Consider the following 25,350-nt stretch of genomic DNA (forward strand, 5'->3'; position numbering starts at 1 on the left):
ATACAATACCTAAAAAACACAAAAAAATACCATTAGAATATATAACTAAAAATGTTTATAATTCTAGAATAAATACCTATTTGTACGATATGTTGCGTCAAACGAAACAACGTCCCCAAATAACTCAAAGTTTTGTTTTGAAGTGTCATCAGCCCAAAAGAGAGCATTTAACTGCTTCTTGTCACATCTGTATTCGTATGTAAAATTTGTAACATTCTCATTACGATTCTGAAGCTTTGTAATCAACAAATTTGCATCAGTGCCCCCGATGTGACAATTTATATCCCTTGTAAAATTTTTCCAATCTATCTCTAGTCCATCAACAAATTCACATCCTCCTTTTATAATGCACATTAGCCTATATGTTGTAGTTGCCCCCACCTTTGCACTCGAAAGCTTATGTATAAAAGCTTGATCAACAACATTCAACTGACGTTTAGCTCTTGAAAGATGCATACAATATTGATTGATCAATTTGTGGTTGTGTTGTTGTTCAAAGCGCTACAGGTAAACTTCTAAAGAATGTGGTATAACTTTGAATGCAACAAAAGCTTTGCAATTTGTGCGTTTACAATTACTATTTCTCAATTGCTTGTTATGATCATCACTAATTGTGTCTAAGGTAGAAGTGTTTGGCAATCCCCCTCTATTGCATATAAAATATTTCGAAGTTGTGATTCCACTCTTTTTCCTCTCTGTTGATTTTCTAATATCAAAACCAGATCTTAATGCATATCCTTTATACCACTTAATAGCATCTTTGATATCTTTAAAAATTGAACCCAAAGTAGGTATCCAACTAGCTTCAACCTCTGGAATCCAAAATAAAGAACCATCAGCTCCAATGAATTGTTTGCAAGAGCCATATTGTGCTGCAACATTGTCACTTTGAACTACAAAAAAGAATATACCACCATGTTCACATATAATCAGAATAATTTGCATTCATATGACTATAATCATAAAAAACCACAATGTTATATGTGCATTATTCTATAAGCATAATATGCAGTAACATGAACTTATCACCAACATCATTCTATAAAGAATAACCGATATCAGTAACAGAATTACCTTGGATTTCCGATTGATTTCCATCATTATGCAGAATCTCTGAATCACCAGAGCTGAATTGATGATTTCCTTCATCGTAATGATCATTTCCGATGTCATTCATATCTAAATCATACATAATTGTTACTACATTAAAATTTGAATATGTTATATGCAACTAACAATGAAAGCAATGATTACCTTGGGTTTCCGATTGATTTTCCTTGTTATGAAGAATCTCTGAATCAATAGAACCGAACTGATGATTTTCTTCATCGAGATGATTGTTTTCGATGCCATGCATATCCAAATCATCCATAACTATTATCATTATTGATATATCAATGTATGTACAATATTCTATAAGAATAACATGCAGTCTCATGAACTTAGCATGAACTTATCACTAAGATGATGTTAATGAAAAGCAAATAGATGATGTTAATCAAAATAAAACAGATGATATATTGCTGAAAAACATAATGATTGAATGAAAGTTAAAAAACAAACAATGAAATAGATGATGCATTGTCAAATAACATATTATAGATTAAATTGTTTTCTAGCTCAAACAAATTCAACAACAAATGATCTTTGATTGCTGAATTGGATGTCTCAACAACAGATGATGTTTGATTGCTGAAATCACAAATCATACAAATATAAAATTGGAGAAATTGATAATAGCTTGATGATTCAATTCATGAACTAGGTTAAAAATTGAATATGTTATATGCAACTAACAGTGAAATCGATGAAAACTCAAACCTTGATCAATTGACGATTTCATGATCTTGAGTAAAATTCACGGCTTGAAAGATCGTAAACAATTGTTGAAGATGAAGATTAGCAGAAATTGTTGTGAAACGACCCAAAAATTTCATTTTTCAATATAACCAAAAACCATAAGTGAGTGTCATATCATAAAAAAAACCATACGTGATGTATCCCAAACATAATAAAAACAACACTGTGCGGAAACTGTATCATATCCATGTCATATAAAAATCAAAAACTAAATCAACTCCCAGGATAAAAGTTGAAGCTGTGGTGTGTGCGATGCCATCATCCCGAGCTTGTCCCTCTGCTAGCAGAAGTACCTGAAACCAAAACTAAAACTATAAGCACGAAGCTCAGTGAGCTCCCCCAAACTACCACATACCATACAATACACATAAGCACATACTGGGCCTTGCCCACTGCATCAGACCGAAGTCTGGAACTAGCTGCATCGGACCGAAGTCCGGAACTGACTGGGACCTTGTCCCCTGCATCGGACCAGAGTCCGGAACTGACTGCATCGGACCGAAGTCCAGAACTAACTGCATCGGACCGAGGTCCGGAACTAACTGCATCGGACCGAAGTCCGGAACTGACTGATCATGGCATAGCATAAAACATAACAACTATTATAAACACATAAACTGCATACTGCATCGGAACAGAGTCCGGAACACATAACACAAACATGCTTGAATCACAAAGACATCAAGCACTCTAGCTACTGCATCAGACCAAAGTCCGGGACTACTGATAATTAAACGGGCCGGCATTGTGGCCGTAGACCTGTTCCTACTGAAGGGAAACTCACCTCGTGAACTGGCTGCTGAGTGAATAACTCTGAGGGCTAACTGCTGCTGCTCCGGTATCTCCCCGGCTGCAAATCCATAAATACACTCAATCAAATACTAAACACTGCACTGGGTAAAAATGACTCTTTTACCCTTGGTCAAAGTCAATTGTTGTTCAAGTTCAACTCTCAGTCAAAGTCAACCCACAGTTGACCTGACTCGCCGAGTTGGGCCGCCAACTCGCCGAGTCCTTATTCTCACTCCTCGACTTTACTCGCTGCTACTCGTCGAGTATGGCATCGACTCGACGAGTACTCTCCCGATCCAAGAATTCAGACAATCTTCATCCGACTCGCCGAGTCCTATGAACAACTCGACGAGTTGTTCTTGAGCTTAAGAAGATTGCCTTGGACTCCCCGAGTTGTATGAACAACTCGCCGAGTCCCTCCATTACTGAGTCTACCCTCAAACTCGCTGAGTCCACTCTACTACTCACTGGTCCCACTCGACACCGCTCAAAAGGAAGAAATCGGGGACTCGCGACTAGACTCGCCGAGTCGTTCTTCCAACTCGCCGAGTCACCGCCATGCAACTATTCTACACTCGATTCTGTTCGAATCCAATACATACAAATGATAGATCTGAGTCCAATAAGCTGATTTACCACGTAAAGTTTCCAACTTTACGTGTACAAACGCATGAACAAGGGAATAAAGACTAAAAGATGCTTAAAAGGGGTAGATCTAGGGTTAATATGCAAAATAGCTCCATAAAGGCAATAGATCTGGGCTCTACAATTCCTAAATGAACAGATCTAAGGTTATCTCGGCATAGGAGAGCTTCCATATCAACATAAAGCTTTGAGAAAGGCATTAACAAGATCTAGAAAGGGTTTTAAGGCATAAAAGAGAGGGAAAACTGAAGAATACCTCAAAGAGCTCTTGCTTTCCCTTGAATCTCTGCTCTAAAATCCTTCTCCTTGCTCCTTTCTTCTTCTCCTTCTTCAAGCCTTCACAATAGCACACAAAATCACTTAGAATCACTCAAGAACGAATTAGGGTTTTCTCACAGCTTTTGAGGGTGAAGGAGGCGAGATTGGGGGCTATAAGGTGGCTTAAATAGTGGGCAACCCGGGGATTTAGGGTTTCTCCCAGACGGACAGACTCGCCGAGTCGCCAGCTAATCACGTGCTCGAAATCCCGACCCTACTCGGCGAGTCAGGCTATGAACTCGCTGAGTCCCTCTTGCAAAACCTCAAAATAAATACCAAGGAATTATCATACCGGAGACGGGTCGTTACATGTTGAACACTTGAACCTCTACCGAAATCGATGATCACAAAGTTAAAATTGATCAAAATCACTCAGCTTATCAATTGCAGATGAAGAAGAATCAAGAACATGAACTCGAAGAACACAAAAATCGTGAATTTAAAAGCTATGATTTAGCATCGTTCGATCAATGTCCAAATCAAATCGATTATCGGTTGAAAGAATATAAGATTGGAGATAGAATATCGATCAAATTGAATTGAAGAACAAGGAATGTTGTTTCATCGAATAAATTGGTAGAAAACAGGAACAGGTGAGATGATTTATGGATGACGTGAAAATTAAGCTAACCTGATCATCTTAAATTTAACCTAGTGACTAATCTACCCCTAATTAACTAATCAGCTAAATTAATTAATGTTAATCCCTTTTTTTTTATGAGCCACAAGATCAAATTTGATCAAAGGCTAAGATTTGGTCCCCATATCTCACAAAATATAGGTGGTCTCAAATGAACCTCTACCTATATATATATATATATATATATATATATATATATATATATATATATATATATATATATATATATATATATATATATATATATCGAGAGAGAGAGAGAGAGAGAAAAAAAAAATTCAGAAAATGACCAAAAACTATAGGTGGTTTGAAGAAAATAACCAAGGAAAAACACATTTCAGAAAATGACCAAAGGATCCGCACTTCGGATCTATTAAGCCCTCTGCGGATTTGCTACACCTCTGCGGAATGTAGTTTTTTTTTTTTTTTTAATTTTTTTCATTTTTTTTCATTTTTTTTTCATTTTTTTGCGTTATTTTTAGTTTATTAATATTATTATTTTTTTAATATACTAATACATTATGTTATTATTATGTAAAAATTTGACAAAAAAGGTTTTTTTTCCGTTTTTTTTGCGTTATTTTTAGTTTATTTATATTAATTTTTCTTTTAAATACACTAATTATTGTATTACGTTATTTATATATATTTCGTTTGTATTAGGTTATTTACAAAATCAGTTGAGTTAACTTTTACTTTATTCCATAGAACATAAAATACAAAACAGTATAAATACATTAAAAACATACATTAGCAGCAAACGTATTACATAAAACATTTCATTTTTTTTAACTTTTTTCTTTTATCAATTTTATTACATAATAATCACATAAAGTATAAGTGTATTTAAAAAAATAATATTAATAAACAAAAATGAACGCAAAAAAAACAAAAAAAAATATTAAAAAAATTAAAAAATCAACATTCCGCAGAGCTGTAGCTAGATTCGCACAAACTTTAATGGATCCGCTGAGGGTGGATTCCCAAAGAGTTATGTGGACTAATATCAAACATAAGTTTATTATTTTTAACCTTTTTTTGTCAAATTATTTACATAATCACATAAGGTATTAGTGTATTAAAAAAAATATATTAATAAACGAAAATGAACGCAAAAAAAAACGAAAAAATGAAAAGAAAATAAAAAAACAGCAATTCCGCAGAGCTGTAGAGGATCCGCAGAGCATTTAATGGTTCCACAGAGGGTGTACACTGATCTGTGATGTGTACACTGATCCGCAAAGGTGTACAGATTCGCTGATAACGGTTATGTGGATTACCAAACAGTTATGTGGACTGATATCGAACATAAGTTCATTATTTTTAATATTTTTTTTGTCAAATTATTTATATAATCACATAAGGTATTAGTGTATTTAAAAAATATATATATTAATAAACGAAAATGAACGAAAAAAAAACAAAAAAACGAAAAAGAAAAAAAAAAGACAGCAATTCCGCAGAGGTGTAGCGGATCCGCAGAGCAGCTAATAGATCCACAAAGGGTGCTCTGCGGATCCTTTGATCATTTTCCAAAAAATCCATTTTTCCTTGGTCATTTTCTTCAAAAAAAATCTTTTCTTTTTTGTTATATCACAAATTTTCTCTTTAAATATATAATCATAACTTAATATCAATGACACTTATTGACAAACTTAACCTATCAAGGCATCTTGTCAGCATTAAATAAATAAAAAAACATATTAATATAGCCGAACCAATAAGTTTTTTTTTATGTATTAAGTAAAAAAAATACCAAGTTTGTGTTTTTGGACATTAAGATCATGAAGTCCATCATTAAAATAACATAATAGTGATCATTTATGAAACATTTCGGGTTAGGTTACAATTTAAAAAAAATATCAAGAAAGAAGTATACGAGATAATATATATATATATATATATATATATATATATATATATATATATATATATATATATATATATATATATATATATATATATATATATATATATATATATATATATATATATATATATATATATATATATATATATATATAGACCTTAACAACATTTAACATTGAAGGATAACAGAAAATAACTGTATCAAGTGTCTACTTAGTGTTTTTGACTTTTAGTACTCAAACCTTATGGTAAACCTCTTAGTGGTAAAACTCAATTGTTGAATAATTATTCTCGACCTTATATTAGAAACAAACAATCACACACCATCTCGCATCTAAAACTCATCACATAATTTTTATCAGTAAGTGTAAATTTTTAGTGTAAACAGTAATTGAACTTCAACAAATTTAATTAGTTTTAAAACCCTAATGAGTATTCAGATTTATACAAATTTTCAATAATATATATATATATATATATATATATATATATATATATATATATATATATATATATATAGTTAGATTATTTTGTTTTTACTAACTATTGTGTACCAGAATACACAGATCTGGACCATCGGATGGAATATAATCAAATGTCATGATTTGAGGGTCTATGGTAGTAGAATAGGATAGCATGTACCGTATAATCACACAAATTTCAGCATAAGGGCATTTTAGTCAATTAACCTATATTAAAAAAGAAAATTTTTGGATTTTTAGGGATGATTAACTCCTTTATTTTTTAAAAATCTGAATATTTTAAATTAATTCAAATTTAAAAATCCGATTTTATTCTGTCAGAATGATAGAATGTGAACCATAAACTAGTAAATGTATTTTTCGATTTTATTCTGTCAGAATGGCAGAATGCCAAACATAAACTAGTAAATACATTCTGAAAGAATACACAAAATCGATTTTTGAACTAATAATATATCAAAAAATTACATTGTATGATTGTGATTCATTGAATAATAACAAATATTCTGAAAGAATAACAAGTATAATTCTTAAAAATAACAACATTCTTAAAAAATGAGTGTGATCATTCTTTAATTCATTATTCAACCCTTTCCTATCAGGTCTTCAAGCCATTCTTGAAGCCATTTCTACCATAAATTCATTGCCAAGTAATTTGTAGTGATACACTTGTAAAACCTGCACATTAAACATACAAATAATTAACTACAATTCTATCAGAATACAACAAATAATATTCTTACAAAATAAACTATTCTGCAAAAATATTCTTTAAGAATTTGTATTATCAAGAATATACCCAACAAACAAAATAAGGAACTAGCATCAACCTATTCTGACATAATAAGGAACTAACATTCTTCGGGTTCCCTGTGTTTCTTCTCGATATGCTCAATGTATTTAACTGCAAATTCTGACAGAATAAGGAACTAGCATCAACCTATTGTTATGAAAATGGCATCCAACCCTATCTAAATTGAGTTATATAGTTCTGAAAAGAATAAGGAACAAAGTGAAGTAAAAACATTAAAGATTTTTAACTATTTTTTCATTGAGGCATTTTATCGAACACATGGAGGCCATGACAGAATGTTGTTTCAAGAAATTACATGTGATCAGATTAAGCATATCATGCAGGCTAGCACCAAGTTCCTTTGGCATGGCTTCTAACAAGGGTATCAATGGACGAAAATGTGACCCATTGAAACATGTAGCTGCAAAGGAGACAGACATTGTTAACCGCATATGTTAATGGTGGAAAAAAGAAAATTTTGATCAGTTGAAACACACACACACACACACCTGGTTGGCCAAAACTAAGAGAATATCAACTATGCATTTTATCAAACACGTGGTGTGCTTCTTCAGTTTCTTCAAAAAAAAATTAGTGATAGTCTTACCAATTCAGTTTCTTGAATTCAAGAAACAACCCCAAACAACCATGAGTTATATCCCATCCATTATCATAAATTTTTTCAGGAAAACCCAAACATCCAAATTTACATGGATTCAAATCAAAATAAGATGAAGAAGAAGATCACCTGTTGGCCATGGATGCAACACCGCCACCTCTTTTCCGAACAATCTATCCTCCATCCTTTCTTTTCCTTCCGTCGATCCTTGCTGCCAAATTGTTCCCACCTGATGTCGCTGAAGTCCTGATTTGATTGAAACGATTCATCAAAAATGGAAGCTAGCAGGTAAAGATTGTGGAGGGGGAGGAGCTATTTCGATTGGAGAAAGGATGCAAAGAGGAATACAAGCTCGATGTTGAAACAGATTGGTCGTTCGATGCAGACGATCGTCGTTGGAGGAGGCGTATGTGATATGCTATATAAGGTTATTAGGTCAAATATATTTACTTTATTTCCATAATTGCAGGATTTCAATTAAATTATTTCCTTAATTAAAAGTACAAAAGGTCCAAAATACCCTTTATTGATTTATTTAATTATTTATTATTTCTTGAATTCTCATTGGTGCATTTAGGCACACAATATTTGTTGAAAACATTTGAACCTAACTCTCTCTCTCTCTCTCTCTCTATATATATATATATATATATATATATATATATATATATATATATATATATATATATATATATATATATATATATATGCAAAAATTCAACAAATAACCATTTTACACCATAGAATCAAGGAACCATTATTTTTTCAAATTTTAGATTTTATTATTTATCGAAATTTTTTTCTAAAAATATCGAAATTCATAACCTTTTATCTTATTTCCATTGACATCAAATTTGATAATTTTTTTTTAATTTTTTTATTTGTTCAGATTCACATTATAAATCTGCACTATAAATCATTACATTTGTATAAATTCATTATATCAATCTGTACAAATTCACAGTGTGAATCTGCACAGATTTCACAAGATGAATCTGTACAGATTCACAGTGTGATTCTGAACAGATTCAAAGTGTGAATCTGAACAAATCATTTTTTTTGTTTAAAATTTTAAATCAATTGATGGAGGATAAAAATTTATGTTTTAGTTTTTTTATGAAAAGTTTGCTCTAAAAATTAAGAAAAGATTGGTTTATTGGTTCTAAGGTTTAAAATGGTTACTTGTTGAATTCAACTATATATATATATATATATATATATATATATATATATATATATATATATATATATATATATATATATATATATATATATATAATTAACATCATTTTAATTTAATATAAAATGTTACAATTAATAAATTTGACAATTAAGTTACTACTCTTTTTTAGAACGGCAACTCCAATATATTGTAGTCTACTCCTAATTTAATGTTAGTTCCACATATATCTTAGAAGAGATTTGTAGATTCAACTTTTTGTAGGGAGGGATCTCATTATACCTTTAGTTAAAATTCTATCTAATAATTAAATAAACTTAGTATGCATAAACGTTGAAATTTCACCTGTGTAGGAAATAATTTTGAGTTTGAAGAGATTATCACCAAATTTGGTGTAAAAATAAGTTTTGACGTTGGATTTTAGATTATCATATATAAAAACACAAAAGAGAAGTTATATTTTGAATCCAAAACTGTGATTGGTATGACATTTTCACATATGCATTACTACAGTTAATTCAATATAGTTAATTTTGGTCTCTGTATTTTTGCTCTAATAAGGGTAAGGATATAATAATCCACAAATGAGTTCATCGGTTGAAACATAGTTAACCTCCGAATATAATTTAATGTAAATACCTCATATTCACATCATCACATGTCACAGAGTAGAAGGGACGTCCAAATGCAACATATAATTATATTTGTTACATACTAGTTGTAATACCCGTATATTTTACGGGTTGATAAAAACAAAATGTTAAATACGAATGATTAAATGAGAAGTTTATTTGAATTAAAATTTGAAATAAGTGAAAATTTTGAGAAAAAAACATGCAAAAAATAAATTAGTTAAAATTATGTGTTCAGTTATTAGCCCTGTGTACTAAATAGGTTAATTATAATAAAATGTTAAACATAAAGGTTTAAACTGTAAATTTATTTGAAATTTAAATTTAAATTTTAAATTTTGAAATTAATAATGATTACTATAGATTTAATTTATGGAAACTAAATTAATGATATATTGGAAATGAAAAAAAATGAAATAAATGACAAATGAAAAATAAATCTATTTTAAAATTATGACAAAATGACATGTAGAATGACATGTGGCAAAATTATTCTTATTTATTATGATAGATTATTGGAAGTGTTTTTTTTTCTTTTCAAAAAACTATTGTCTTAATTGTAGTAAAGCCAAATACAATAAATCTGAAAAAGTACATTCCCCATAAATTAAAACCGAATACATATCTTTAATAATTTTTAGACACAATAGTTTAGATAAAATAGAAAATTAAGGGAAATACCCCGCCATGTTTTTGGCGAAGTTTGTTTATTTTCCCTTTATGGTGGCCCCGGAGAGAAAAAGATCATCATACATGAAGGGTAAAAGGACTTCAAAATAAAAAAAAAGCTAAATCTCAATAATATCGACTCATGATGATTTTGATGTTTATGGGCATAAATGATGGGGGATAATTCACATTTATTGCCACAAAATCTCAATGATGATTCTTGTTATATCAAAGTAACTCTCAATGATGATACTTGTTATATCACAGTAACTTTATTTACATTCTTTTGAGGATGACTATATTGTTTAGTTTATACATAATAGTTGTTTAAATATACAATAAAAAGTTAGTTGTGTAATATTAAACAAACAACTCTATTAAAATGGATTATAATTTATAAGAGATAATATTTGATGTGATTATTTTAAAAGTTGTTATAATTGAAAAGCACTTGTTCGAGGATAAAAATAAATCACAGTTTTTTTAGGACTTAACTAAAAGATACTATATTTTCGAAATGAAGCTATTTAATCAAACGGTGTTTTAATGTATGTATACTTATCCTTCGATCATCTAATTTCATATGATTTTTTTTTTCTAAATTATCAACAGAAGTACTTCTCGGTAACATGTAAAATCATATTCATCAACTTTTGTACTAGCATTTTTACCAACATTTGTACCATCATTTTTACTAACATCCAAAAACAACATTGTCACATGTAACAACTTCATCATCACTAACATACTTATAAGTTTCTTGGTCCACTTAATGAATTTAAGGTTGTAGTGTTACTTCATAGGCATGTCCAAGAACACATTGACATACCTTCCAACGGGCCAATCAACAACTTCATAGGCATGTCTTTCAAAACCAAGCCTGACACATCTAAATACATCAAAAAGAATATTAATCATATCAGGTCGGTATTTGAAAGACAAGAGCTCTATACAATATACCGTACCTTCCCAAAAAAATTTCAGACATGCATTATGACAAATTGGACATATCTCATCAACTGAAATAATAAAATCGTGTAGTCATACTTATGGATAGTACGTCATTTCACTAATTACATAGAGGCCTAAACCATCTACTGGGATCATCAGAAGAGCATCATGAGCATGAGATGCTTGTAGACACTCAAAAACTACTTTCTACCCTTACAAAACTTTCGTTATTGGGTTAGCCATACACTTCACATGTTTCTAGCGATTCACATGGCATCATCAATAACTACTTTCTATTTAAAAGTTAAGTCAAAATGGCAATAAGATATCCTCAACAATTTTACTAAAAATGACACTCATCAATCTATTTTGGGCTTTATGGAAGGGTGGTCATTGTTAGTAAAATCATTAAAGTCGAGCATACACATGTAATTTGACGTTTTACAAGGATATAAAACGAACATACACATGTAATTTGACGTTTTACAAGGATATAAACATATTTGAAAGTTTACAATGATATAAATGGAATTCTTTTTTTTTTTTTTTTGGTATTTGAAAAAAAAAAAAAACTGTTTAATTAACAATATAATCTTTATCCATGGCCATATAACTCGTGTAGGAATTGATCAAGTTTGGCCCACAGTAAAGCAAAGCCCAGTTCTTGACCCTTCCACGCCTCCACGGACCAAGACCTTTCCGGATCTTTTTATATTTTATTTTAATTGTTTTATCGGTTTTCATATTAAGTTTTATTTCATTGTATAATATACTGTTTTAGTATAATTTTTACAATGTTATTTCGCGTATGCTTGTAGTTGAACATTTTTTGTTAGCTTTATGTATTTTATTATCCATATAGTGATAAATATATACGTTATAACTTATAATTCAATATTCTGGTGTCTTACAAATAATTATAGTCTCATTCTATAGGTGAATGAAAAACCTCTTTCAATAACTACTTTTTTTTTGAGAAATAAAATAAGACAACTAATTACATTAATAATACACATGATTCAAAACAATGGTCATTCTCTTGGACGAAATAATGATTATATAGATTCAATTCAACCATTTGATTCATAACAATTGGTATAAAAACATTCGATGGAAGCTTTGATATTGATAGAAGTATATGAACTCAATTCTATGCAATCAAAGGTCAAATTCTTTGAGATTTGAGAATCAAGATGAAATGGTAGCAATGGAGGATATGGCTTATGTTATGGAAGTTGGTCAAAAGAGTAGTTCTTTGTATACATGGAAAAACAGATTTTGTGATTTCCAGGATTCACATTCACAACACAGCAGTGAGTTAATACTTATACATGAAAAAAAAAAAAAAAAAAAAAAAAAAAAAAAAAAAAAAAAAAAAAAAAGATGAGAGACCGATTGTTGTGTAACATCAGTTAAACCTATTCACAAGCATTCAAGTGGCATTGGCAATAATACCCTCTTTTCATGATTAGTTGCCCAAACTCCAAACAGTAACAAACTGTTTATGAAAACTAGCAAACACCAAATTCATAAAGAAGAAGAAGAAAAAAAGATAGAAAATTACCACACACCAAAAACACTGCTTCTTAATATCAGAAAAATCAATCAGTCCACCTCCACTCACATCACAATCACAACAACCTGCACAACAAATTGATTATTACATCATCTCAATTTCTCTACATGAAGAAGCCAACCATAGTAAACAACTTTTCATTAACAATGCAATTGTGATTTCTTAATTACGCATTAGTAGGTTCTAAGCAGTTATGTAAAACTACATCTTTCTGAAAACTCTCTATGTGCATACAGCTTTCTTTTACGATCGTTAAAAGGGAAGTGAAATATCAGATGAGCAAACATCTAACTGTACTAATAGATTTTGTGAATTTGTATGTAATTACTTTGTGTGCAGATTATGCAACTTTACTAATACTTGTATATGTGATTCAGTGCAACCGTGCTACATTCATAATATGTAATCTACTAGCCTTTTCCGGCATTCCCAATTATGCAGCTAGATATATTATATATACTCAATAAAGGAGCTTCATCGTAATTAGAACAAAAGTGGGGAAAAGAACGAGAATATAGTAGCATTTACACACCGGAGGGAAACTGCAAAGGAAGAGAAGGAAAAACTTACAAATCATTTAGCAACCATCCTCGCAATGAAGTCCTCATACTTGATCTTCCCGTCAGATCCGACATCAACCTCTCGGATCCACTCATCAAACTCCGCGGGTTCAAGCTTTTCCCCAATGCTCGTTAATATGTGCTTGAGATCGGCAACAACAACATATCCAGTCCCGTCCTTGTCGATGACCTTGAACGCATCACGGAGCTGCCGATCGAAGGGTTCAGGCTTGAGATGCTTTGACATTAACTCAAGGAAACGTTTGAAATCGAAGGGAGAAGTGAGTTTTTCTTCAGCGATTATACTCTTTAGTTGAGCTTGGGTAGGGTTTCCGCCAAGAGAACGCATAAGGATTCCGAGCTCCGATGGAGCAATCTTTCCGTCGCCGTCGGTGTCAAAAAGCGTGAACGCTTCTTTCATAGAAGAAACTTGATCGTCGCTAAGATCTTTCCCCATTGTTGTCGTTTAACTTTTTTTTTTCTCTCAACTATCCAACCTTAATCCTTTCTGTCTCGATTCTTTTGCTGAACCTTTCACCTGGCAACTGCAACTGGCAACATGAACACGTTTCGTTTCCCCTCCGATTAGGGCTAAAATTTGGCCCAGTTTGTTGTTTTTGGGCCTAATTAGAATATCAATGGGCTAAGTTGTTTTTATTTTAATATGGCCATATGGGTTTAACTTTTATATTTAGAACAAGATAAATATAACTAATTTATGGATCATTAAACAATTTTAAGTGATATGGATAACCTTCGGCCTAGTCTGAACCAATATTTGTTTTGTGTCATACGTACCATTAATGAAACTTTTATATAAGTTCTTTTTCGCTTCTTTATATTTGATAATAATAATTTAAATTGACAAAAAGAATATAATAATGATAAAAAGGACAGGTCGAGTAGATTGGGTGATATATCAGAACAGCAAATTTTGAAAATATATTGAATATTAATTATTTAAAAAAGGAGGTGAGATTTAAGTAATGTTTTTAAATGTATCTAAGTTGATCCTGTGAGCAAGAGCATATATTGATTATTAAATAGGAATATATTCTGAAAAGGTGAAAAAGGAGGGTGTGGTTTACTTTTTCAGTAGTGTCTTTCACTCTTTTGTGTTGTTGTGATTCCCATTTCCCACTTATGCTTATGTTACTTTACCAAGCTTTGGAGATGCCCTTTACTGTCCCTATCTATCAAGTAAGTGCATGCATGAATGTCAATGGGGCCTCGGGTTGAAATTTTTTATTCATAAAAATCAAGAAACATTTGTCATCCATGAACATTTAGAACCCTAAGATTCAATAAATTTATGCTAAAGATGAACAAATCAAACGGATTATAACTCTTAACTTTATTTGATAAACAATGTAGTGTCCTTTTATATAACTTTGTCTGTATTCGTTCAATGGACTATGACGTCTAATTTGAGGATTCAACTATCTAATCCAATTAAGCTCTTGCATACAATATGGTGTCATAGGAAAAACAAAGTAGATCATTATGGAGAGTATGTTGCAATGCCTATATTGGAAAAAGTATGTCTAAAATCTAATGGTTCACTTCTTTAAATAGAGCAATAAGTTTACCGGTTATCCTTCGTGGGTAAAATCGTAGATATCAATGAAAAATTACAACATGAACAGTTGAAGAAATAGGAAACCATATGTATTTTATTTAAGAGAGGCTATCCACAAATGAACAAAATCAACAACCAAAACAGAAAAATCAATGATATGAAGAATGTGATAATAGATGAACCGGATGCATTAAGTGAATAGGATTTTCAGAAAATATTTTGCCTGTTAATCGACCCGTTTTAGAGCTTTTTGTGTGAAACCAAGTGATTTTTTTTTTCGACAAAACACATATTCAACTATGACTGAATGATTCACCCCATTAAGTGGCCATGAGACACACCGCCTAGCTTTCACTAAATTTGTTGCAATTTGTGAAGAAGTTTTTGGATTTCTATGTGTTTTTACTTGGTAATGTAACGAACATTATATTAGATTTTTAGACTCCAACAAAAATTGTGACGATATAGAAGTTATATTACATCTTCAAGGTTGTGGTGTGAAGAATAATATAATATATGGTGGTGTAGAATGGGTGATGACCACCACACTGGCCGGCCTAAGTAAAATAGATAAGTGGTGGTACCATAAATTAACAAAAAGGCAAAGCGGGTCCATATGGAGATTTTTTTTTTTTTTTTTTTTTGTGGTTAAATGAACTTTTTTGTCATCATTCCTAACTTTTGATTCACAAGATTAGATTTTAAAAGGTAGAAGCTTTTATGTATAGATTTTTTTTTTGGTGATATATAAAATAGTATCCTAGAAATCTCGTTAACTCAACTGTTTTTTTTTTTTTTTAAATAATAAATATAAGAACGTCTAATAAAATTTTAAACGAATATATAAAACTGAGATAATTATTCATGCTTTATAAAAATCAAGTCATTATACAGTTAAATGTGTTTAACTAGTCATGTTTTTTACTGTTTCAAAATGCTATTTATTTATTTAATTTTATTATATCGATATCAGTGATATATTTTCTTGCTTATTTATTTTTAATATATATATTTTTTAATATTTGAAATAATGCAGTTGATTTTTCTTTTAAGGTCGTAATCTTAATTGTTATGGTTTAGATAAAAAAAAGAAAAGTGTGTTATTATGAATTTATCATTCGGCCCTCTATAAAGCACGTATTATAATGATGCTATTATTATTCATAAACAGATCAATAAAGACAAAATTATGTTTTGCATAGTTAAGCACGTGCCTTAAAAGCAACAATCGTTAAACAATTCACAACAAAACCTCTTTTTTTTTCTTGAATTTAGTTTTAAACTTATAATTTCGATTTAAGTGTAAAGCAAATATAGATTTAATCAAAATTTCAGTTTCTTATTTGATAAGACGCAAACATACATCAACTTATGTTGAAGCAAACTTTTTCAAGCATCAGCCTAGTAGACTTATCGATAATTATAAACAAAATTGACTTACAACCTTCATTCTTTTTTTTCTTTCTCATAAATACCAACTTATTTGATCAACCAAAAATAATATTTTTCTACCTTTTGTTCATATTCATCTATTTCTATTCATATAAAATAATTACACATGAAATCAATTAATTCTTCTGTTAATCTCATCTCTTGATTTTGATGTTTGTCTTAATCTACATAATATGAAAATAGATAGAAACAAAAAATAGAAAAATAATTATTCTCTTTGTCAAAAGATAGAAAAATATTTGATTTTTCTTTGTCAATATGATGGTTTGAAAACCAAATAATGAATTGAAGAGTGTGAGAACTACATTCAATAAAGCAAGTTTGATTTGAGTTCTAGTCGAGTTTGATCAAAACTAAGATTTTTCGTATGTTTGACAACTAACTTTTGAAAGTTTTAACGAGCTTTTAACTTTAAACTTTTTATGTAAATACTCAAATTAAAGAAAGAGTTACTTGAAATAGCTAATTTTAAAAACTTTAATTTTAAATTTTATATTTTATGTAATTTTACATATTTGAAGAACTCACACCTGCCAACACTTGGGGTATAGACTTTTAAGTTCCAGCTAATTTATATTTTTGATAGATAATAGTTTTTTATTTATTGTTTTGGAAATTGAGGGAAAAAGATTTAGGTTTTTTAGGTTAGGAGGACAAAAGAGAGTAGTTTGGAAGGGCATGTGTGTCTTGAACAGGATGAGGCATCAGGCATGCAAAGGAGTTGCTTTTCTAAGCATCGGCATCGTATGCCTTTCGGTATCTTAAATTCCTCAAATCTAGACAGTAGACACTAGACACCCTTTTATTTCGATTCCCTCACCACTTGGATCAAAAGCCACGGTTTGGATTAATCCTCATTCAATCCAACAAAGAATTAATATTATATAACATATTTCTACTAAAAACATTATGTGATGTTGAGAAGAGATAATATGCATCACCAAATCATTTGCAAAGATTTGTTGGATGGATTATGCACCCAAGAATCTTGTCGCTCACGAAAAGGTTAAATGGATTTTTGTTTATAAAAAGCTAAAAAATGGTTATGATATTTAATTATTATTATTATTATTGTTATTATTACCTCCGTAATATTCATTTGGACACATATATATTTTTTATATTCAATTATTATTTTTAAATGTCAATTAGGATAAGAAAAATGGTAAACTTCATAATATGTTAACAAATAAATCAAAAATAAAATAAAAGTGGTTGGTTGGCAGGAAATGAATAGAATTCGAGATAAAAAGATTCTAATTCATTACAATTCATATGTTTTGTTGGACTTAAAAGAAAGAAATGATTCCTAAATTAAATAAAATTTCCACCCTATGGAGGAAATTAAATTCTTCAATATTTGGATGCAAAACATTTATACTCGTTAAAGAAAGTGATCAGATTACAAAAATATTCAATTTACTTATCAGAAAATCATCACCCTCCATTACTGTCACCAACCGCTACAACCACCACCGTCACCACCACAGTTGTGGTCGCCACCAGTCAACACTGCTATCACCATCACCACTACCATCACCCGCCACCACCACTACCACCACCACGGCCACTGCCGCCGCCACTACCGCCGCTACCGTCATCGCACACGCCGCTGCCGAGATTTTACTATTTTTATAATTTATATAATGTATCTTTATATATAAGTTAGAAAATAAAGTAAAATTAAGCAAAACCGACAAAAAGGGTAACTCTGTCATCTTACATGGATTCAAATTTTATTTCATGCGAGCCAAACAGAATCTGAAATTAAATCTACTTCCATTGTCTGCCAACCAAATAGGATATGCAATTGGATTCAAATTCCTAACAGATTCTTTTTCCAGTTCCAAATGCAATTCATTTTGAATCATTCTACGAACCAAACAACACCTAAGAATTTAACAAATACATGAGTTACCTACACAAAATATACGAGAATGTTACTAATGTTAACACTTTTTGAAATATACAACCACTATATATGTAAAAAGAATTACACTACCAGTTTAGTGGCAAACACATGACAAAATCTTAGGAGTAACATACATGATCTTAAGACTGGCACGCCGGAAAATTTACATTACACTGAAAAAATTTCCAAAAAATTTACGTTGTGCAGCAAAATTTAAGGGTTACACATGCCACCTCAGAACCCCCTGCCCATGACTACCACTATCCAAATCCCATAAAAATCAGATAAAATGAATGTATAAATTAGGTAACCACCACCGATGGTAAGGGAATTGCTTTCGACGATGACCTTCGTTATAAAACAACTAGGATAAATAAATAAAATGTCTTGTTTAAGTGTCCACAACATAATGTCTTGTGGAATTTTTTCAAGATGTAATATGAAACATCCCAAAAATCATGACCAAAAATTTCATTTTTAATTATTAAAGAAACCATAGTTATTAAAATCATTTCATCCAAAAACATAAGTCATAGTATCAATCAGAGTATCATATCAAAACATCAGAGTGAACATCCCATGCTAAACATCGTGGTGTGTGCAATGCAGTCATCTCGAGCTTTTCCCTTTGCTACCGGAAGTACCTGAAACCAAAAGTGAAAACTATAAACACGAAGCTTAGTGAATTTCCCCCAAACTACCACACACCATACACATAATCATTTTACTGGGAGATACGGGCCCTGCCTACACTCAAGGAGATACATGCCCCGCCTACACTCGACTAACTAGGAGATACGGGCCTCGCTCACACTCCGTTAACTATGAGACATGGGCCTCGCCCACACTCAGCTTTCAATGAGATACGGGCCTCGCCCACACTCATCTATCTATGAGATATGGGCCTCTCCCACACTCAGCTATCTATGAGATAAAGGCCTCGCCCACACTCAGCTATCTATGAGATACGGGTCTCGCCCACACTCAGCTAACTAAGCACACATACAAGTATCACACAAACAACAAGTATAACCCAAAATCTATCAATCCATTCCATACCCATACTCAAGAAATGCTAACATATGGGCCCTGCCCACACTTAGCTAGAAATCTACACACATAACATATATGGGCCCACATTGGTGCATTCGACCCGTTCAAAGTAGGAGGAAACTCACCTCAAATGTCGGATGATAGCTAAAATGTCTCTGCCTGGAATCAACTATACTCACTCCCTGAGCCAAAACAACCCCTTAGATACCATTCCATACTCATAACCCTTAAGGGTCAACTATGGTCAAGTCAAAGTCAAAGTCAACGCTCTGAGTTCACTCAACTTGTCGAGTTTTCCCTTTAACTCGCTGAGTTCCTCCTTCTCCACATAAACGAGACTCTCCTAGTGCAACTCGTTGAGTTCCCTTGTGGACTCGTCGAGTTCCTTCAACAAATCGGGAACATTATCAACCAACTCATCGAGTTCCCTAATGGACTCGTCGAGTTTATCATTCTATCAACCCTTCTTATTGCATTAAGCCCTTATTCTTCAAATCCAAGTCTCATATTCCAGATCTAAAATGGAAATGCCTCTAGAAGGGTAAAGTTTCCAACTTTACCCATCAATACCTTTCCTAATGAGATTAAGCTCAAACCCTAACCCAAAAGGCCAAAATCTTCATCCAAAGAACACCAAAACTACAAGATTGACCATGAGGTCATAGATCTAGACTCTAGGGACTAAATGGTCACGTAAAGCCTTAAACTTTATCCACATGCATGACCCATAGAAGCTTCAAAAGACCAACATGATGGTCTAAAGGTTGTATGGGACCTTAATGGCCATAAAGTTGGCACCTTTATGCCATGAAAACCCCTTAAGGCCCTAGATATGACGTGTTCACCACTTGGGACATCCAAATCCCAAGAATTACATCATTTGGACCAAAATAAGCAATGAAATTCAAAAATGGAGATCTAAGTGACCACAAAGCAAGGTTAAAGCTTTATACCAGTAAGATGGCATGGTTGAAGCAAGGGTTCTGGATCTATAAACTCCTTCTTGTGTCCTCAAGCTTCTCCTTCTTCCAATGGCTTTAAAACAAACACTAAAATACTTGAAATAGCTGACAAACACTCATAATAGCATTAGGTTTTCGAGATTTACGGTTTGGGACTTGGAGGCTGGAAATGAGGCCAACATGAACGGTTTAAGGTGCTTAAATAGGGTGCAAACCCTGGAAATTAGGGTTTCATCCTTGTCAGTCTACTCGTCGAATGCGTTACTTAAATTATGCGGCCTTTGTGATCTCTACTCGACGAGTTTAGGGCTCTCAACTCATCAAGTTGCTCTATAAAATGGAACAAATTTAAGTTAAATACGTACCAAGAACCAAATGTTACGTAATATTTACCTAATATAAAAAATAAAAATATAAGATAAAAATTGAGAATAAAAAGAGAAAATCATTATTAGTGAGACGTAATTATAAAAAAGGGCTAGTATGATTGCTCACCCATGAACTTCCGCATTTAGTTTTAAATGGCCACCCATCTTTTTTTAAAATCATGGCTCATTAGTTTCAAATTCCGTGTTAAATAGGAGAATATCCCTAAACTAAAGGGGTAAGCTGGTTGTAGATCCTACCTAACAGTATAACACAGTCAACAAGCAAGGCCCTACTAGTCTAGCATACCATGAAACCAAGTGTCCTACAACTACTCACACATAAAAAGGAATTATCATAGTCAACTAGCATGTTTGTACTCTAAGATTACCTAAATCCTACCATATAAAGGATATAAAATGTCACGCGAGGTGTAAGGAGAAGACTTACCAGAATCATAAAACCGGAGAAGTACAGCTACACTCTCAACTCCTTACACAGATCAGACTCGCGACCCACGTAACATTAAATAATGGTCAAACCTCGGTCTATTACCTAAAACCTTCAAGTTTGAATCAAGGTCAAACCATTAAAATCCATAGGTCAATGGTCAACAAACGTCAACGGTCAACAAATTCAATGACCACTGCGTCGTGGCAATTCCTTTATCACGCCTCAATCCAAAAAAACTAAGACAATAGTGAAGCAGTGCATGACCACATTACAGTCCTTCTTTGCCCACTTAGCGGTTTTGTGTAACACCTGTTTCCCAATGTAAGTCCTTAATTTGCCTGTGTATCAGTCAGATCCGTTTGATGGTGCAGAATCCCAATCAAACGAATGATGTCAGATAAAAATAAAATTGAAGGAGAAGAAGAATAATATGAATCTCTATATGAATTGATTAGAATTAAAGTTCCAGATACAAAAGATTCACACAAAATGCTCTCTGGTCGTAAACTCTCTTCTCTCTGGCCGTAAACTCCTTAGGGTTCATCAATCTATTCCTCACACCCTAACACCTATATTTATACTAGGGGAACATGGGCCGGAAACACATGGGCCGTAAATGAGTTTACGGCCGTAAGGTGTTTACGGCCGTAAGGTGTTTACGACCGTAAACTCAGCCGTAAACATGACCATAAACTCATAAATATTACAGAATTATACAATTGCCCAGAAAAGCAAAGTATAAACCATATTTTGACCCAACAATCTCCCCCTTGGTTTATAGCTTTCTTTTCTTAATTGACCCAACAAGCTCCCCCTAAAAAGTAGCTGGCTCTTCTTGTCAATCTTCAATGGGAGCTTGGCTTCAGGTTTAACCTTCGATTTCTTCACAGCATCAGGATGAACATATGAATCTTCAATGAATGACTTCATCTTGAGCACTTGAGGTTTTCTTCAGAATTTGGCATTGAATGCACATTGGGTGAGGAGGCTTGACGTACTAATTCTTGAAAGATGGTGCTTTCAGCTTGAGAATCTTTAGAGAGAACATCAGAGAGAAAAAAATCTTTTGGATCACTTCAGCAGGTTTATAGATAGCAGCAGACTGATTAAGGAGGCTTCAATGCAATCCGTCACATAATCTTCAATTTCTGCTACACCTTGCTTCTGGGGTTGAAAGATTGAATTTGAAAGAATAATCTTCATTTCTTGCTCCTTCAAATGAGAATTCTTCGATGCTCACGGATAAAGCCTTTGGCTCAGAAATCTTCAACACAAACTCCATGAGTCTCATCTATACCTGAAATCACTTTTCAAGACAAAACAAAACTAAAAGAAAACTTGGCACACAAATTAAAATAGAAACAAAAATATTTTTGGATTTTTCATATTTTCTGAACAAGAAATAAAACAGAAATAACACTATTTTTTTTTTATTTTTTTAATTTTTTAATTAATTTTTTTTTAAATTCTCCCCTAATATTTAAATTAGAAGAAACTATGACAAATTTAACAAAAATAAAAATGATATCTAACTTTAAGAGTGATTTGGGATCAAAGTTTTTAGACAGCCTTTATCCACTTGTCGGTACCTTCTATCTTCACGTCTTTGTCTGGTCGATCGTCGGTATTGTGGTCCACTTAAACACGAAAAATTGTGACAATTTTAGGACATACTAATAATTGTAAGACAAAGTGATCCTAAGATCCTAGATATTATATCTGATCCTAATTTCTTAGATACTATATCTTAAGGACCATTCATCTGACGACGACTAGGGATATTATTGTCCGCCTAAATTGAGCAGCGAGATATATAGACAATCTGTATGAGTTCAATTTTAAGTGTACTGGAACGTGTTTCCCGCTTCCTGATATGCCCCAGCCATCAAGAACTTCCAGAGTACTCCTTACACCGGGTGAGCAGACAACCATTCAGAGAGAGGATAGATTCATAATTCTATTACTAACTACTTCAGAGGGGTTGAGAAGAAGAAGGTTGCATATGCTGTGTACCAGGTCAGATTAGAAGTCGCGCAAAGGAGACAGCATATGGCTAACAGATAAGAAGTATTTCACATATATAGCCTGCAGAGAAATAGAGTTGCATATGTTGTGTACCAGGTCGGATTACAAGTCGCGTAAAGGGCACAACATATGGCTAACAGACGGAAAGAAAGAAAATGATATTCTACAGACCTAATTTATCGGAATTTACCAGTCGCCCCATCCAACCGGAATTAAGGACAGAATCCGCATATCGAGGAAAAGTTAAACCACAGTTCCAAGTACGGGTTCATTTAATGTGACAAGTAGATTCCCATATATATCTCCCTACTCAACCTATCCGAGCGTCGTATTGTCAGGATGAATGGATCTAACTAGGTCAAGATTTGTCAAGTCTATAAATTTCCTAAGTTCAGCTCTGCCTAGTCATGTCCATTTAAAACTTTTCGTGCCTACCGACGCATCAAACCAGAGCATAGACCCTTCAACTTTGGGTACGTTACGCAGACTCAAATTGTCTGTTATCACTTGATAATATCACTTCCCAAAACATCTCCCTCAAGCACATTTCATAACCAACATATATTTTTTTTAATTTTATGATTTTCTAATGTTTTTTTTTTAAATTAATTTTTGTTTTGTTTTTATTTCTCCCCCTAAATTTGTGCATAGGAGAGAAACGAAAATAAATGCGCAAATTTAAACTATCCTAAAACAAAAATTAGTCTTTAAAGCGAATCAGCTTAAGAAAAACTCAGGAGTATAGAGAAGAAAACGCAAACCGTAATTCACCGATTGAATTTGCATTTAGAAGGTCTGAGAACAGCAAGCATAATCTCAGAACATATCCAAATATTCTTTACGTCATTAAGCACTAACCCCATGAGTGATCCCTTCCTTTCTTTCCTTCCCGCAAAGGACACATACTCTCAAGCAAATGTCAAAATGTTGCACAGTTGAGAGATGTCCCCTATTATGTGCCTGGAGCAGCCACTACCAACAAACCGAAGTCTGATGATATGCCTCCATAGCTGCTCCAGCACAGAGCGGGATCAGTTGGTCTTTGGAACCCAGTCCATTTTAAAACTGGGTCGACCTTTGTCATCAACACACAATACTTTCTCCCATGACATGTCCTGCTTATCACAAACAGAAGATGTAGAAATATTAGAATCATTAATTGATTTGGGAGTTTTCACCTTTGGTACCCATCTATATTCGGGTTTAACCCATTTCTTGTTCGATCCGATGGGTGCCTCAGCACTTGATTTGGAACTTGAAGTCGGCTGCCGAGATGACTTTGACCTAACCAGTCTTGGCTTCATTGAAGCATCTCTTGGATTGGGCTTCTTGGCCGACGTTCCCTCCTTGTCCTTGGAATTTTGATTCTTGGCCTTGTGAAATTGATTCTTGGCCTTCTGTGCGTTCCAATCGCTATTTTCTGAACGTGACCTTGAGGGGTTTCTTTTGGAGTATCTCCCACTTGGCACGTTCTGCCGACCTTGAGCATAGTAGGGAACGTATGCGCGATTTGGACAGTTTCGGGCAATGTGTCCAGGTGTTCCACAATGAAAACAAGTCTTTTTCTTCACTGTGAAGTTATTTATTCCTGTCCCTGGTGGCGTATCCTTGCCTTGTCTCTTATTGTTCCCAGATGCACGCTTGCAATAGGCACTTTGTTGCGCTGGAATTGGAGGCATGTATTTCTCAACGGCAGGTTGATCAGAAGCAGCTGAGTTTGAAGCAAAAGACTCAGAGTTCAAAGAGATGTTGGTTTGTTCAGTGGTGCTCTCCTTGTTCTCATCTTCTACTACTTTACCTGCACATGAAGTAGACACATTAGTATTTTCAACCTGAATACCTCCTGACACAAATCCAGCTGGTTTTCCATATTTAAGATGTGCCTCCCTGGCAATTTCTTCCTGTGTCATAGGGATGGACGCATAGTAATGATTGAAAGGTGGAGGAACACTATCATAACCT

The 25,350-nt window shown here is 32.8% G+C and overlaps 2 protein-coding genes across 3 annotated transcripts; both read right to left on the minus strand.

Moving 5' to 3' along the window:
• Positions 1-501: 501 nt before the first annotated feature.
• On the minus strand, positions 502-1,384 carry LOC111903296 (uncharacterized). Its single transcript, XM_052769094.1, has 3 exons — positions 1,255-1,384; positions 1,075-1,179; positions 502-893 (listed from the first exon to the last, which is right to left on the minus strand). Exons 1-3 carry the CDS (start codon positions 1,382-1,384, stop codon positions 502-504), a joined length of 627 nt encoding a protein of 208 aa, XP_052625054.1.
• Positions 1,385-11,139: 9,755 nt separating this feature from the next.
• LOC111903263 (probable calcium-binding protein CML13) lies at positions 11,140-14,158 on the minus strand. Of its 2 annotated transcripts, XR_006188615.2 has the most exons (3): positions 13,597-14,158; positions 13,015-13,091; positions 11,140-11,388 (listed from the first exon to the last, which is right to left on the minus strand). XR_006188615.2 is itself a non-coding variant. In XM_023899045.3 (2 exons), exon 1 carries the CDS (start codon positions 14,041-14,043, stop codon positions 13,600-13,602), a length of 444 nt encoding a protein of 147 aa, XP_023754813.1. In that variant the 5' UTR covers positions 14,044-14,157; the 3' UTR covers positions 12,846-13,091; positions 13,597-13,599. The 2 variants fall into 2 exon arrangements, 1 of the variants encoding a protein (XP_023754813.1); XM_023899045.3 differs by lacking the exon at positions 11,140-11,388 and having other exon boundaries at positions 12,846-13,091; positions 13,597-14,157.
• Between the last annotated feature and the right edge of the window lie 11,192 nt (positions 14,159-25,350).

The sequence above is a fragment of the Lactuca sativa genome, chromosome 2 (genome assembly GCF_002870075.4).
Source record: "Lactuca sativa cultivar Salinas chromosome 2, Lsat_Salinas_v11, whole genome shotgun sequence".
Taxonomy (NCBI): Eukaryota; Viridiplantae; Streptophyta; class Magnoliopsida; order Asterales; family Asteraceae; genus Lactuca; species Lactuca sativa.

Bases quoted from the DNA above. Each gene is read 5' to 3' on its own strand.
- LOC111903296 (XM_052769094.1), bottom strand. From the start codon at position 1,384: ATGATAATAGTTATGGATGATTTGGATATGCATGGCATCGAAAACAAT. The intron at 1,180-1,254 runs GTAATCATTGCT...TGTATGATTTAG, and splicing joins AAATCAATCGGAAACCCAAG to ATATGAATGACATCGGAAAT. The intron at 894-1,074 runs GTAATTCTGTTA...TCTTTTTTGTAG, and splicing joins AAATCAATCGGAAATCCAAG to TTCAAAGTGACAATGTTGCA.
- LOC111903263 (XM_023899045.3), bottom strand. From the start codon at position 14,043: ATGGGGAAAGATCTTAGCGACGATCAAGTTTCTTCTATGAAAGAAGCG.